A 16,726-nucleotide genomic window follows, 5' to 3' on the forward strand; every position below is an offset into this window, starting at 1 on the left:
GAATAGCAACGAAACTCCTCAAAAATATCCCACTCTCTTCTATCTCCACGCCTGCTGCTGGCCTCTGCTGCCTGTAACTGCCAGCAGTTTTGACCCTCACCTCCTCTTTTCCTCCCTCATCCCTTAGTATGCAAATCTAAAAGTGTCAAGATTGGCATCACTTTTCCACACAACGGCATCCTCTGCATTAGCCTCAGAAATGCCGACTGTCAGTCAAAATTATTACCAAGTTTATTTCTAGTAACAACTACTTCTGACCCTGAGAATTTTCAGACTCTTGGGTTGAGAACAGTGGAAGCCAATGCAATGCTATAGGTTAAAATGCAATACAAGGCAAATATAATATAAATACGCTGCAGCACAATACATGGCAATGCAATGCCATATGATGCAATCCTGTTGAAATACAGTACCATAGATAGCATCCATTGCAATGCAAGCCTATATGATACAATACAGTGCAATTAATATTCCATATGATGCAGTACAATATTACTTTACTAATACTCTGAACTTCTCTAGCCACTTGTAGATGAGGATTTCCAAGCACTGTTCACACATTAATCATTAACCCTTATAATTTCCCTATGAGGCGTGATTATTGTCCCCATTTTACAGGAGGCAAAACCATAGACTTGCCCCGGATCACACAATGAGTCAGGATTGGAACTCAGAGCACCTGCCACCCCAGCCTGGGGTCTAACCAACAAACCATGAGATCACTAGAATGGATAGGAATTTAGTGCAATATCACCAGCTGTGAAATGCAGCAGTGAATGGGGTGGTTTTCATGGCCACGTATACCACACAAACGACTATTAACTAGCAGCATTAGGTATGAAATGCACTGGAACCCCATCAGTCTGCCCATTGTTGATAATTATTTGCAGCACCTGAAGGCCTCATATGAGATCAGGATCCCACTGTGCTAGGCGCTGTATAGACACATCATGAGAGACAGCTTCCACCCCCAAGAGCTTCCATTCTTACTGCACAGGACAAAGGATGGGAGGGGACACAGAAGTAAAGTACCTTGTCCATGATCACCCAGCAGATTAGCGGCAGGGATGGGAACAGAATCCAGGTCTCCCCATTGGCAGGCTAGTGTTCTACCCACTAGGCCACATTGCCTGTAGTCAGCTGGGTCATTCAGATATCCACTCGCCTGGGGTCTCACCAATCCCTGCTTGTCTCCTCCCCAGGTTCCCAGCCAAGGGTGATGCGAAGGCTTGGGGACAGCCAGAGCCCCTGTGAAGGGGTCATGGAGGTGTTCCATGAGGGGAAATGGGAAGTCTTGTGCGATTCCAATTCATGGAAGAAATCTAGGGGGCAGCAGGTGTGCCAAGAGTTGCAGTGCGGGAAGCTCTCCTTGAGCGTCCAAGTCCCAGGTGCCAAGACACAGGGAGTGTCCTGCAGCCAACAGCACCTCCAGGAGTGTTCCACTTTCAAAAGAGAAAGCTGCTCCAAAACGAGAGTCACGTGTAAGCCAACAGGTTCTCTTGTGTTTTAGACCAGTGCTTATCCCTCATGGGATAGGACCACTTTACATCAGGAAACAGGTCGGTGATGACCCTTTGGCTAGGTCATCTATGGGGATGGAACAAAGGATCTCTGGATCTCACATGAGCTGCTACTCGTAGGCTAAAGAACTAATGCCATTAGCCTGGCGGCAGAAGCAGACTCATAAATCTTTTACGTGGACCAGCCACTCAAAAGGGACAAAGACCCACATGTGGCTGATGTACTAAGGAAATGGGGAGGAAGAGAAATTTGCCTGATCTACAGTCAACCTTTGCAAATTGCTGGGGTTGGAAATTGGGTAGAAGGTGGTGTTTAGGGGCAGAAGATGTGAGTTGAGTGAGATTTGTGATATAGATTGGGAGCTTGGGAAGGGCTTGGCATGGGGATTTTGGGTTGTAATTGAGTCTTTGGGGCGGAGTGGAGGGATTGGGGTTTAAGGTGGGACTGTTCTCCTAGGGATCACCAGAGGCTGGCTAAGCTGTCAAACCTGTCCGAAGCACTGGCATGTCTCTGGAGAGATGGGAATTAATCAGTAACTGCAACTCCTTTTCCCAGGCCAGAATTTCAAGCCACGCTCAGCTGGGGTGGGAGCAGGAACCATTGTGAGCATCCTCCTGGCTCTGATCCTCCTTGGAGTTCTCATCATTATCTGTGGACCTCCCGCCTACAAGAAGCTACAGAAGAAATGTATGTGACAAACTCTTGCTGTAGCTGTGAGACCACTGATCCTGTTGTCCTTATACCATAGCATGTCTGACTCCCTCAGCTTCACTCCTCCAAGGAGTCTAGGGCAAGTTCTCATCTCACTCACACAGCTGGGAGTCACTGTCCCTCTAGCTCTTATGTCTATTTCCCGTCTTCTTCTCTCTCTCTTTTTCTCCCAGTCTCTTGCTCTCTTCCTCCTGCTCTGTTGCTGTCTGTCTTCCCATGCCCTCCCCTTCTTTTGGCCTCTTTCCCACTCCATTACCTCTGGAGCGGTGGCATCACAGAGCTATATTGGCTGATGTATTGCTCTTAAACAAAAGGAGTTTTATATATCGTCCCTTTGAGGATTCAGGAGACACACACGCATTTCTCCTGTTGATCTTGTACATCAGTTTTTGGAATGTGAGTTCCTGAGTCAGAGGGGTTTCCCAGTCTTTGAAACACACCACAAATGCCTCTCCTCGAGATCCGCAATTGTCTAGCCCACACAATGCAGGCAAAATAAAAAAGGAGTTCAGAATGGAAAAGCCTCTTGAATCACCCAGTGTTGTGTATTTCACAGGCTCTTGAGAGGCTTAGACATGGAAATGACACAAAGGATCAGCCAGGCCCTGTCTTATCCAAATGATTTCTAGCATCTCAAGTGTCTAGCCAGGAAGCAGAGGGATTATTTGATGTGGCTTATGGGGCTAGGAGGAGACAAAAGGGAAATTAAGGCAGAACATCCAGAAAAAAACTGCTCCTGACAGCGAGATCAATCAAGATGGGGAATAGTCTCCAAGGGAATCCCCATTGCTGGAGCTGTGTGAAATCCAAATGGACAAAGCACTAGAAAGTGCACTTCTAGGACAAGCTGATCTAATGGGGCTCTCCAGCCCCTAGTGCCTGTGATTCTGTGATGTGTATAAAGTGACAGACTGGTCTGTACCCATCTAACTTCACCCTTCCCTCCTCCACCGCACTTATCATAGAATATCAGGGTGGGAAGGGACCTCAGGAGGTCATCTAGTCCAACCCCCTGCTCAAAGCAGGACCAATCCCCAGTTTTTGCCCCAGATCCCTAAATGGCCCCCTCAAGGATTGAACTCACAACCCTGGGTTTAGCAGGCCAATGCTCAAACCACTGAGCTATCCCTCCCCCCCATTGCCTCTCCCTCTCTTTGCAGACTCCAAGAAGCAGCAGCGCCAGTGGATAGGCCCAACTGGATTACAGCAAACTGGTAAGGAGCAAGCACAAGACAGAGGCAGGTCTCTGCAGGTCACCCCTAATACTCTCATCTCTTCAGCTTCCTCTGAAGCATCTGATGCACTGCTGCGGTCAGTTTGATCTCAGGCACACAGGCCCCCTGGGCTCCACAACTCAGCAACAGGATGGCTATTGTTCAGCCTGAGGGTTAAGTGGTTTACAGCCAACAGCCACCACAGGTGCTGAGGTTTCCCTCTGATCCCACCATTTCACCACCTTCATTCAGGCTGTCTGAATGATCACAGGGCCAGAAAACAGCCCAGGTACAAGACGTGTCTGAAGCAGAAAATAAGGCCGAGGCCTCAGGAACTTCATATGTGACAGGGCTCTGGGATGAAAGATCCTATCCAAGCCCTTGAAATGTTACTAAGTATCCCAGAACACTGCATAGAAAAGGTTGTACACCCACCCCTGAAATGCAGCCATCTCTGGGGTGGAACACAGCAGCATTGTACTGCTTTAAGGAGGCACAGTGAAGGATAATCTCTCCCATTGAAACTGCTGGGAGTTTTAGGCAGGGAGAACGTCATTACCCAGCTTAAATGACATTGGGATTTTAATGACCACAAGTGGTCAGGACTGGGGCTTTATACCTCAACCAAAAGGCAGCACCTCCAGCAACACAACACTCCCTCCTCACCAGACTAGTGGCTGGTTTCATACTTGCTCAGAAGGAAGAACGCCCCCTATTGATCACTTGTTGCAGGACTGTAATTCTTAGTACCATGCATGACTCACCACTATCACGTAGTGGGATGCGTAGTGCAGCATCCCACCTTGGGCCCATGCTGACTCAATGGTTCTTTAGTGACTCAGATGGGAAAGTTGAGTCACACACCAATTCCAGTGGCACAGTACACTTCCACTGTGTTCCCGCACTGGTTCAGTTCTTACTCAGCCCCGCTGACTGACAAACATTGGCCTGTTTGGGTTTGGGAGGTGCTACTGGCGGTTGGCGAATGAGGGTGAGGAGTTTCAACCACGGCTTTGGGGGAAAATGTTGAAAAAAGACTCGATATTTTGGTTAAACAATAAGACAGTTCTGCAGCTCAAAAGGAGAGGGAGTAGGGATGGTCTAGGTATACTTAATCCTGCCTCTGCATGGGGGACTGGAGTGGATTCTTACATTGCTATGATTCTACCTTAAAGATGCAGTGACTAACAATTCCCCATTGTGCTGCCATCTAGTTTCATTCCATCGCAACAGCACTGTCACTCTCAGGCCCCGTCAGGAAGGTCAAGGCGCACAGGGAGAAGACAATGACTATTCTCAGACCCCTAAGAAGAACTCCTACCTTTCGGCTTATCCAGGTAAGAGACAGCACAGTGTATAGTGACCAGGTATGACACAAAAAAAGAAGTGGACAGGTAGGAACAAGAGAGCAGGGAAGGGAGACAGTCAGGCCTGCTTTGCAGAGATGGACTACAGTGTTTCCCTAGAATAGAGTGGGAATCATTCTAGAGGGGTTCTTCTTCCACTCTGTAGCTTCAGGCAGATCAGTTAAACTCTCTGTGCCTCAGTTCCCCATCTGTAAATGAGGGGTAGTAACCACTTTTGTGATAGCTGGCTGAAAGGCACTTATGTGAATGCATGAAGTAGTTGTTACCTCTTATGATTTTTCCATGACTTAAGAGGTACTGGGGATGGAGGACCTGATATTCATTCCTACACCCCTGGTACTCCTCACAGAGGTCATTAGCACCTTGATCTCTGGCTGTGTAGTGAAGAGAGTGATGGTTTCTTCCTTTTACAGCTCTGGAAGGGGCGATCAGGTCTTCCAACCCTCCAGACAACTCCTCCGACAGTGACTATGACTTGCATTCTGCTCGGCGACTTTAGCCTCTTTCCCCCAGGTAAGCCATTCCCTAACCTTGGCACTATATCACCAGGCTGAGCCATTCCCAAATCATGTCATCACCAAACCCAAGCAGGGGAGGGGAGGCACATGAGAGCTGAATCAATAGCTGTGTTTGTGCTTCTTAAAATTCTGGCAGCTGTTAAGTGATTTTCTACATGGTTCGTTTTCTTGCCCTGCAGACAAGACAACTTGAAAAACTGACAGAAGAGAAGAAAAAAAATATCTGAGACGATCCTGCACTGGAATCATTTCCGTGTTACTACATGCAGCTGTAAAGGCTTTTCCCACACTGCCAGAGACATGAGATGGGGGAATCTGTACAGCCCCAAATTACACATCCCTTTCCATGCATAGGGGCAAAGAGAATCAGGATGTCTGCCTTCTTTTCCCCCTAGTGACCTTTGGCAAGTCACTTAGGCCCAAAATTTCAAAAGCACCCCTAATTGTGCGTGTCTCTATTTTTTGGTGTACAGCTTCAGACCCACCGGACCTAATTTTCAGCGGTATTGAGCTGAACTCAAGGGGCCTGTGTGTTTCATGCTAGGCATCTAAAATTTGGGGCACCCATGATCAGTGGATTTGATTTTTCTATGTTGGTCATTAACCTCTGTATTCTATTCTATTCAGGTTCTTGTACTATGCCCATCGCTATGGTATGTGAGCACCTTCCTATGACAAATTCATCTAGCATTCATTGCTTGTGGTTTCTTCTCCATTCCTCTCACTGGGAGGAAATGTGTGTGTGTGTGCTGAAGTTGATTTGTTGTTGTTTGTTAAGGGCAGGCAAGTGTAAGAATTGTGCTTTACATTTGGGCTGTGAAGTGGTGGTGTTTGTTTACTTAAGATATGTCTACATAACAAACTGTAGTATAGATGCTTCCAACATTAATGGAAGAGTTTTTTCCCATTGCTGCAGTTAATCCACCTCTCCGAGAGGCAGTAGCTAGGTCGACAGAAGAATTCTTTCATCGACCTAGCTGCTTCTACAATGGGGGTTAGGTCAACCTAACTATGGTGTTTGGGGTGCGAAATTTTTCACAGCCCTGAGCAATGTAGCTAGGTTGATCTAATTTTTAAGTGTATACCAGGCCTTAGTCCCTGGAGGAGTGGATTGCAAGTCTCCATGCCTGCTCTTGCACTCTAAATCAGTCGAATACTTCACTATCTTCCAAGGATATAGTGAAGCTAACTTCATTATTGTCTGCAAGGTGCTCAGATACCAGAGTAATAAGCACCATGGAAAAGATTAGGAATAAACTGTCTTCTTACGTCACTTAGGAAGCTGTGATGATGCATGTTTGGCTCAGCAAATGGCTGGATGGTTGAAGTACCCGAGGAGTACAATATCCTGTGGTAATGTGTATGTGAGTGGGGCTGGTGTGTATGTGTGGGGGTGTGCATGGCTAGGTTTATGAAGAGAAGGCATATGTAAGATTGAGGCAAGCTGGATGTGTGATGAGAGTGGGAGGAGATAATGCTGAACACAAACATGACTGAGATATTTAATAAGCAATAACAGTTGTAATAAAACTTTTTTTCTAGTAGTTATGCTTCTTTTTTCAATACAACAGAACGAGCTACACACTCTGGGGTGGGGGTGGGGGATTAAGGCACTCGTCGTGGTTCTGCCACAAACTCTCTGGGTGACTGTGGGAAAGCCACTTATTCTCTCTGGACCTCAGTTTCCCCATCTGTAAAATGGGGATAATAATACTTCTCTTGTCTATTTATAGTGTAAACCCTCCAGAGCCGGGGCTGTCTCTTACTTGGTGCATCTCCAGTGCCTAGCACAATTCAGGCACTATTGTAAAACAAATTAAGAAGATTTTCCTAAAACCTGGTTCTGAAGTGACATGGCAAAAATGGCATTGTCAAGCTCCATGCTTATTTCTCATGGTGAATTTCATATCAGTTCTCTCAGATGACATGAGAAAAGATGTTTCTACTAAGTGCCACAAGCTCAGCCTGTTATCTGACAGTTAAGCTGGGATCTTACTGGCTTGCATAACGCTGACAATAAAGATTCAGCACCTGGAATTTAGCTGATATATGCTGATGATGCCAGACCCAGAACAGAATTCAAGTAAGTCTTCCAAAGCTGAATAGGGACTAAGAAGTCAAAAACACAAAAGCCTCAATTGTCACTGAAGTCAACAGAGCCAACTCTGACTACACCCAGGGAGCAGGCCTTTGGAGTAAGGCAGTAACATTTTTATGTAATCACTTTTCACAGCAAAATTATGCTTTAATCTATTTAATCTAAAAGGAGACTCAGTCTCATCCAAAGACCACTATAATTAATGAAGTATAAGTTCCTAGAAAAATAAGATAGATATTTGGAGATTTTTAAGCGCCTTCTTAGACTCCTCCTGAAATACACTTCACAGCCTACCCCACACTGTGGTGCTATTCAACAATTGATGACACCATGCAGAAAGTGTACCAAACCAATTCTTTTTAGAGCGGTTTCTGCTTCTGTCTTTCCCCTTCCCTATGACTAAAGAACATGTGTGTGAAAACAGATTATCACAACTGATTCTGAGTTAATCCAACCATTCTTTGTTTTAACTCACTGTCCTATAATATCACTAACTCCACAGCAGCCAGCTGTTATGTCACAGGCATATGATATCACTTGTGAAATAAACAACAAAACCCAGCAACACTCTTCTCACCCAGACAAAATGAAGAAGAAACTCACTCCTTACATCTGCAGAGAGACTGTTTGAAACATATGAGTTTGTGCTATTGTTGCTGTTTCCAGTAGATAAAGAAACAGTGAGCCGGGGGGGGACACACAGAGAACTCATATTTCCATGAATTTAGAGAACTAGATGTAGAAGTTCACAAAACCAATATTAGAAGAATTCTCTTTCACAGAAAGCTCTTCACAGTGAAGGTCACACCGTGCATCCTGGGCGCTAAAGAACTGCTCAGCTGGTGCTACAGATGGAACAGACCAAACAATACTGATATGAAAAGACTCGCCCATTAAAAAAAAAAAAATTAAAAACTTCGGCAATAGTCTTTGCTGGGTTGTAATTGTGACTGGGTGTGTGTAACCATGGAGAGTGAACTACCCTCTCATTCAAGCTGAGACAATCTGATCCGGTCAGCTTCAAGACACCAAAAGCTGCAGAAATGGGGGCTGAGGAGGTCAATATTAAACCAAGACAGAAAGGAAATGAGACAAAGGAATGAGGCGTGGGAAGGGAAAATGGAGGATAGAAACTACAGTGCAGAGAAGAGGAAGGTAAAGGAGAAATGATGCTGAAGCATGAGATCAATTAGCCCCTGGAGAAGAGGATTGCACAAATGTGCGCCTAGGGTATGTTGCAGACTGAAAGGCAGGAAGGATGATGCATAGAGAATTTGGCAGCGAGAGATAGAAGAGGAAAGACTATATGGACATCAAAGGGAAATCAATGCAAGGATGCTGAGTTGGCAAAAAACCAAAATCAATAAAAAATTTCAACCAGGCACCACTTCATATCCCAAAACAATCACAGCTGCAACCCTGTGTGCAATTAATCAAGTTTTATTACTCTAATTAATCACAGATAGAGAACTGTTTCCATCAAATTCCAAAAGCTTTCAACTTGGTCTAGTCCATTAGTCATCTATCTTTATAAATAACTTACAGGTAAGCAACAGAATTTGGTAGGTAAGTGCAGACCAAAGCAAAATACCATTTTTGTTAAGAATCCTTCATTCTCTCTGTTGGGTCCATTGTTTCCTCAGGTCAACAAAGGAGGAAGGGGGGCGGGGAATATGCAAGGGATACTGGATGCTTCTTGATCCAGTGTACCTTCACCCCTACCGCAGGTCACTAGAGAGGAGGAAGAGACATTGCAGGAGACCTTACATACCTCAGTGTTTCACTGAACCATTACCAAAGTTTGGATAGTAGTGTTGTTTTCCACCATCAACCAGCAAATAAGGCTTAGTCACCCAGATTTCTACAGGTCAAGGCACATGCTGCCTTGCCTCCAAATTATTAGCAGCTCCAGAAGCATCACGCCAACTCATTTTATCTCCATGGCAGAACAGATATTCCACATATCAAATCCCAGGCATATTTCATGACCCTGATGCCTTCTCTGTGATAATCCACATCCTGCAAAGGAGGGCTCTGCCTGCCTCGTAGCTAAAAGGGGCCAGTGCTAAAGGGGCCTTTTCCCACGAGTAGGCTGGAAACAGCTGAAATGGATAGACAGTGGCAGCACTGGACAGACCTTTGCTTTGCAGTAAAATCATAACATCAGTATGGTTAGACGGACAGAGGCAGTGGTAAGGAAATGTTGGTCCTGCAGTATCCTGGGAATGGCAGGACTGGAGCCGGTTTTGAATTACGCTACAGTGACATGGGGCATATCAAGGGGTGACCTATCCCAACATGCTAGCTAGTCGCTTCTCATTGACAAGATAAATTATGCATTGATTCTGAATCTGGCTGACTCTGCTAGTCTAGTTTCCAGACTTGAGTTCCCTAGGAAGCAATATGAGCATTTCCGGTCAAATACTGTCAGAGATTCTCACTCCATCTCTCTCACACCTGTGTCTTTAGAATTCTTTTGGTATATATCTATATATGTAGAAAACTATACACACAGGCATCTCACACACAGGTCCTCAGTTGGTGTAAATCAATGCATGTTTTGCCCATTTATAGTAGTAGAGAATCTGGCTTACTATTTATATTTTCCAACATGGCTTCGAAAGACCAAGCAGTACAAGTGGCCACTGAAGAATGCCAGCAGCCATCACACGGTATTATTCATTAACCAAAACCTAAAATAGTGCAATCCTCGGATGTGCTGTTACGGTGTCACTTTGTCTTACATCTCATGCTGTTAGCATGTATAGGACGCCAGAACCACACCTCTCACCTTACATAATGCTTATACATGTATGGGTCTGAGGACAACACTCCCAGCTCTTTCTTCTTTTGCTTATTTCTCAGCAAGGATCGATATCTCAGACCATGACACAGGAGAGGATGATGAAGCAAGCTCTCCAGAAGTACTAACTAGTATCCAGGCCAAGCAGGGCCTCGAGGTGGTGGAGGTGGTGGGTATCCAAAGGGAGAATGTGAAGCTGGAGGATACGGAGGCTGGGATGGAATTGGAAAACTAGGTAGCGGTGGCTGGGTTGGGTATGGACACTGTGGTCTTCCACCTCCTGGTGGAAAATATGGAGACTGTGGAGGCTGGGGGTACCCTAGTCCAGATGGAGCTCTGGGCTGGGGTTGAGAGTAACCTGAGGCAGATGGTGGCCCTCTGCATGGAGCCCAAGGGTACCCTGGGGCTGAAGATGAGCCTCTTGTCTGAGGCTGGGAGTATCCTGGTGCCGAGCCTCCAGGTGGGGCCTGTGGGTATCCGGGAGCTGGAGGTGGTTTATAGGGAAATGTGGGTTGGGTGCTTGGCTGAGAGGAGGTGAGGGGTCCCATTATAACTGGTGCTCCAGAGAAAGGAGCAGGTTGGAGAGTTCCATGGGCTGTGGGGCCTACAGGCATGCGTGGGGCTGGACTATAGGGCAAAGGGAAGGATGGTGTTCCTGATAGGAAGGGCTGTGGCTGCTGCTCATCAGCAGGCCCAGGAGTTACGTGAGGAGCAGGATGCTGGTGGTTAAAATGAGAGTCACTGGCTGGTTCCTGTGAAGCTTCGGACTTCCTCAGTACCTCTTGGAGCTTTTCCACTCTGACCCGTCGCAGGTGGGACAACTTCCTCATGGAGGAAAACTGCTCAAGAAATATCTCCAGTGGCACTTCGCCCTCCAGGAACTTCTCGGCCATAGTCTGAAACACAAGACACCACTGATACCAACGCTGCCCCCTCCAATGTTCTCTCCCAGCTCCAGCTCAGACCCCATGTTCTCAGACATGGCCTAGATCACATGGAAACAATTAAACCACTCAACTATAAAGGAGTGATAATCCCAATCTTTAGGACAATGGCTTCAATCTATGGGAGATAATCTCCAATTTAGGGTGCTGGTTGGGGAGGGCAATTTCAAGTTTTCAGGGAGATTTCCATTAGTCAATTTTATTTTCATTTGAACTTAAATTTTAGTATCACCTCAGATTCCTCTTCAATCCTTTGGCCCTCCACCTGCAGAAGATTTAACAAGGTCCCAGGCTGCATCGCCACAGAAAATTTCTCTGGGGAGGAAAAATGTGATGACCAAAACGTGACATACAAAAACTAGGCAAAATTACCATGTCTCCAGCTCTCTCAGAGACAATACTAGGCACCTATCCCAAGGCTCTATGTTTTAACTCATGATCCCAGCAAAGCGTAAAGTAGAAACTATGTCACCTTCCTGCCCCATGCCACCAAGACTTTGTTAAACCCCTCACATTCACAATGGGAACCTTCGCTGCCTTGGGGAGTTTTAATATAGGGAGAAAACCCAAGGAGAAACCAACATTGTGCAGTCTCTTGGCTAGGGAATCACCTCTACTCTGTCCATGTCAGTCTGAACAAAAACCAGAAGACAGATTCAGAATACAGACCTCCTGTACAGAAAGGGAGCTCCTCAGTCCACTGGGCAGGAATGCGGGGGGTGGGGAAAGAGATGGGAAAAAGTCCTGGTTACAGATGACCTGACTACACTGGGGAGGGTGGGTGGTTTGGGAGACACGTACCCAATTTTGCCTTCTGCTCCTGGCACTGTTCAGCCAGCTTCTGCAGCTTCTGGTATCTGTCGGAAAGGTTTGTGCGGCCAGTTTCCAGCGGCGTCTGGAATTCCAGGTTCTGTTCTGCCAGGCTCCGGTTTGTGGCCAAGGCCATCTCCCTTTCCAGCTGTAGTTCCTGGACCTGAGAGGGGAGATCAAAAGCCACAGCCAATGAGGAGCAGCACCTCCTGTCTGCATCCACACTTTCCTTACCCTGCAGCATGCATGTTAATGTTTACCTCTGTTGATTCCAGTGCCAGACGCTCTATCTCCTCAGAATTCTCCTGCAGCTCCTGGAGCTCCTTCACAGATAGGTCCCTTAAGGTCTCCATTTTCACTGGGGAATGTGAATTCCTAAGAGATGAGGAGTGTAAATGGACAATTACTAGGTTTCACAAAGCCAGCTGCACACTGACAATATATAGATATTAATCCCATGACAGACTTAACAAGACGCTTTGATAAATTATGTCAATCAACAGTGGTAGGGGGGATTCTGTCACAACAGAGAGTCTGAGGACAGAGAGAAAAAGAAAACAGCAAATCTAGCCATTTTGATTTTGGCAACGGTCTTTCCATTTCAGGGAGACAAGGTGAATGAGCTAATATCTTTTTTTGGACCAACTTTTGCTGGCGAGAGAGGTATGCTCGAAGGCTTGTCACTCTCACCAACAGAAGTTGGTCCAGTAAAAGATATTATCCATCTACCTTGTCTCTCTAGTATCCTGGGACAAACACAGCTACAACAACAGTGTATTTCCATTTCAGGGACAATAGAGGGAGATGATTCCTCCTCTGTGCCAGGACAAAGGCATTTAAAAGTGGAGAAAAACACCTTCTCAGTCATACCAAAGTGTGTGGCTATATCAATCCAATTCTTAAACAACTTCACTAGCTGGCCATTTATTTCAAGATTCTGCTCAGCATGATCCCCCTGTGTTTTTAAAACCAATCGTCTATCTCTAGACACACTTCCCTGCTCATTTTCCTGCTAGTCTTCTACACATCACCCGATGTAAATGCCTTCCACTCTGGCACTCCTGCCACCTGGAACAGCCTTCCTGTATCTCCCTACCTTTTCAAATCATGTCTGACAATATGTTTTTATCTTCTTGCCCATGTCACACCTGAATTTCCCTTTCCTTTCTTTTCCCTTTATGAATAAATACTTTCATATTTTCCATGCAATGGGCTCTCACACCTTTGTAAATCAGGATTAACTCCACTGAGGTCAGTGGAATAAACCCTTTGCAGCACTCTTTTCCATCATTTATATATGCTCTGGCTGTCTTGTACCATTTAGCTTTGTTACGCATTAAGGTCACACTCTGTCAGAAAAGTGCTATATACAGTAACTGGGAACAGAATAAAAACTAAACAGGAAAAAAAAAAAAACAGAGGTACATTCCTGCAGAGGTGCGAAAAGGGACCAATGAGACAACTAGTGCAGATTTTAACCTAGTACTAGCTACGGGTGTCTCTTCTACCTCTGATTCAAGTGAAATATCTCACAGATTCTGACTCTGGAGATGTTGCATTAGTCTCTGCAAATAACATATTATGTCAAATGAACATTCAGGTCTCCAAATCCCCTCCAGCCAGGACACAACCAAACCCATCTAATAATCACGTTGTGAAACCAGAAGGCATATGTGCATCAGCAAATTTTGCCATCACGCTGCAGACTCTTAAACAAACTCAGGGCTCTTAGCTGTCTCACAAGCCACACTCACAAGATGAATGATACAGGGCAGTGAGAACTGGGGCAGCTGGAAACCCTACCCCCTGCTTCAGTGTATCTATAATCTCCTAGAGAACAAAAACAATTCTAATGGCATGGCCATACCTATACCAGAAGAATTTCAGTAGAGGATGTTCACTAGTAGAACTGACTTCTGCTGAAGAGGCCCAGAATCAGAAGCCTGGAAAGCACAGTGGGATCGGGCTATCTATTTAGTAAGCCCTTTGATGAGTAGCAATGCTATTTCTCAGCTGATGAGGCCCATACATTAGTAACAGTGAAAGCAAGCCGTTTATGGGGCGGCCCATGGGGTCACAATCACAGAGCTTGTTGGCATGAGTCACCCACACAGGCCAGGTCTGGGAGGGTTGGTGTAAGTCACATGCATGGGGCAGCCCTGGGTGCAATAGCACAAGTCACTCACCTGGCAGCAGCATTAGGAGTGTTGGCATGAGTCATCCACTTAAGGCTGGTGTTAGGCACATTGGGTACAGGCCACTCCCACGTCGGCAAAGCATAGTGTGAGTCATGAACACAGGGTGCGTGCAGCTGGGTGTGTTGGCATAATTCACCCACACAGGGACTGCACTGGACACTGATGCAAGTCACCTGCACGAGGGCCAGTGCTGGCAGCATCAACCTGAGCTGCCCGCACGAGGAAGGGCCAGCGGTGGGCACTTGGGCTGAGCAGCCCACATAAGGGCCAGCACTGGCCGCATCGGCGCAAGTCACCCGCTCCAGCTATACCGGGGGCGAGTTACCCACCTTGATGGCTGCACCGAGCAGTGCCAGGTTTATAATGGTGCCAGTGGCTCCATAGAGCTCAGAAGCGGCCCTGGCCTACTCCACTTGCACTGTACCCCGAGACCACACTCCTCCCGCCACCCACCACTTGCTTCTGGCTCCTCTCTGCCCCCTGGCTGGACCCCAGTGCACTGCTGGCTCCAGGCCTGTGGGGCTCCACCTGTCTCCTTGGAGCTGAGCCGCCTGGGACTGGCGCAGAAGCCTGGCCAGTCTCAGTCTGGGCGGGGGGACAGTGTGGGGGGCTTAGCTGGGCCCCTCCAGGCAAGAGCCTCTTGAGGGAGCCTGGCGGAGCAGGCCTTGGCCTGGCTGATTGCAGCACTCATGAAGGGACAGAGCAATTGTTGGCCCTGGGACCAGCCCTAACTGCACTGCCAGCTCAGCCCAGCAGACACAGTCGCCTCCCAGCAGGACCAGTGAGTGCAGCCGGGAGGCAGGGCTTGGGGGAGTGGGTCTCTGGGGAATCTGGGGGGGAGAGGGTGCTGGGTTGTGAGGGGGCAGGGAAGATGTGTGTGTTGGGGCAATAGGGAGTGGGGGTTCTGTGGGGGGTGCTGGGCAGTTGTGATGGGGCTGTGGGCAGGGGAGTGCTGGGCAGGGTGCTGTGCATTTCCAGGGGAGGTCTGGGGGGGCTATGGTCATAGGAAGTCAGTGGGGTGTTGGGCGGGGGGGCTCTTTGGCGTGGGATGGGACATGCTGGCATCACATGGCCACTGTGCATCTGGCAACTGCCAGTTTGTAAATAGTGGCCTCGCACTGGACTGGGCGGAGCGGGGCCGCCCCTGCCATGCCATGCGCCTGGCGGGCCCCTCGCCCTGGGGACTGGCCTCGCCGCGCCATGCTCCATTGCCCCTGTGGGGGCGCACAAATATGTTTGGCACTGGGCCCACAAAAGGTTAATCTGGCCCTGGCACCGGGTGTGTTGGTGCGAGGACAGGGCGGGGTACGGGCAGAGATAGTGACGGGGGCTCCCAGCGTAACAGCCTCTCCCCTCCCCCCACCGCCGGCGAAGGGCGGGAAGGGCACGCGCTGGGCTGGACAGCTGGCGCTGATGCACGTGCCACGCCACCTGGGGAGGAGGAGAAAGAGATCGGCGCGCGACAGGGGAGGGCGGGGAGCATAGAATGTCGGTGCATCGTCGCACGCACAGTCCCGCCCCTGTCGCCAGCTGAGGGGAGGAAGAGAGCCAATCCCCACTGTTCTCGCGAGACCTGGCCGGGAAGGGGTTAAGCGATAAGGAGCCGATAATCGGTAAGAGAATACTCACCTGTGAGCAGCCGGGGAGCCCCCAGGGCCACACACTTCCGGGTTCCGGTCCTCGACCGGAAGTGAGCCTCACCATTGCTGTGGAGGTAGGGGGGTGGGGAAGACGGTGGCAATGTGAGGAGGATGGTACGCTCCGGCAGCTGGTCCGGTCTAGAGCGCTTTCAGCCGCGCGCCATCTTTGTTCCGCTGCGGAGGGGGCGGGGTTGGGCCGGGCCTCAAGCGGCTGACTCTGAGCGCCCGTCCCCCGACAGCCCGTGCCCTGTATGGGATGCGGGCCACCTCCAGCATGGGGGGAGGGGTAAATCCTACACCTGGCCCAGCTCTGACCTGGGCTAATACCCCCATGGACACAACAGGCCGAACCCCTCCAGGGCTCGGCTGCCACCATCAGCCGTCTGGGGGCAGGGCACCGGAGTGCTGGAGCTGAGGAGTCCGGCATATTTGGGAGGGAGACGCCTCCGTCTTCCCTCCCCCGCCAAGCACTAAGCCGGCGCCATGGTTCCTGCATATGTCACAACCCTCCCGGGCCCTGGCTGACTCCCTGCTTCGTTAACTCACGGGCACGACGTAGCCTTGGCACAGGAAGAGTTAATTCATTTCCAGACAGTCCCTGCCTGGTGCGGGCAGGTGTGAACCTGGGGACAACCGCGGCACCTACAGCAAGCACTGTCATGCTGAGATCACCGTGGCACACGCAACACCAAGCTGCCGCCAGGACCCCCGCTCGATGCTAACGCTGCCGAGGCATTTTCAGCCCATGGATTAGCCCGGCGGGAGCAATTTGGGAAACGCTTGGTACCAGCTGTGATCACGCAGCAGGAGTGCCAACAGGCTTCTGCCCCCTGGGCACAGACCTTTCCTGTTCACTCAGCAGAAACAAAGGTAGCTGGGAACACTACTTCTACCTCCATCCC

At 48.6% G+C, this 16,726-nt stretch overlaps 2 protein-coding genes across 5 annotated transcripts in view; one reads left to right on the plus strand and one right to left on the minus strand.

Moving 5' to 3' along the window:
- Nucleotides 1–6,875, plus strand: part of CD5 (CD5 molecule) — a 25,325-nt gene extending 18,450 nt beyond the window's left edge. The window contains exons 6-11 of the mRNA XM_073346902.1: nt 1,203–1,481; nt 2,077–2,208; nt 3,393–3,446; nt 4,661–4,783; nt 5,227–5,326; nt 5,511–6,875. Of these exons, the coding sequence (XP_073203003.1) occupies nt 1,203–1,481; nt 2,077–2,208; nt 3,393–3,446; nt 4,661–4,783; nt 5,227–5,312 (674 nt within the window). The 3' untranslated portion in view covers nt 5,313–5,326; nt 5,511–6,875. The remainder of the gene's footprint in view (nt 1–1,202; nt 1,482–2,076; nt 2,209–3,392; nt 3,447–4,660; nt 4,784–5,226; nt 5,327–5,510) is intronic.
- The window catches only part of VPS37C (VPS37C subunit of ESCRT-I), a 25,402-nt gene extending 9,412 nt beyond the window's left edge, over nt 1–15,990 (minus strand). Inside the window, exons 1-5 of one of the 4 annotated variants that reach the window (XM_073346905.2) lie at nt 14,173–15,805; nt 12,247–12,361; nt 11,978–12,149; nt 11,409–11,491; nt 11,012–11,128 (exon numbers count right to left, since the gene is read on the minus strand). In XM_073346905.2, the coding sequence (XP_073203006.1) occupies nt 11,012–11,128; nt 11,409–11,491; nt 11,978–12,149; nt 12,247–12,361; nt 14,173–14,384 (699 nt within the window). In that variant the 5' untranslated portion in view covers nt 14,385–15,805. The other 3 variants (XM_073346904.2, XM_073346903.2, XM_073346906.2) reach the window with 3 other exon arrangements.
- Nucleotides 15,991–16,726: the final 736 nt, after the last annotated feature.

This window comes from Lepidochelys kempii, chromosome 6 (assembly GCF_965140285.1).
Source record: "Lepidochelys kempii isolate rLepKem1 chromosome 6, rLepKem1.hap1, whole genome shotgun sequence".
NCBI classification, from domain to species: domain Eukaryota; kingdom Metazoa; phylum Chordata; order Testudines; family Cheloniidae; genus Lepidochelys; species Lepidochelys kempii.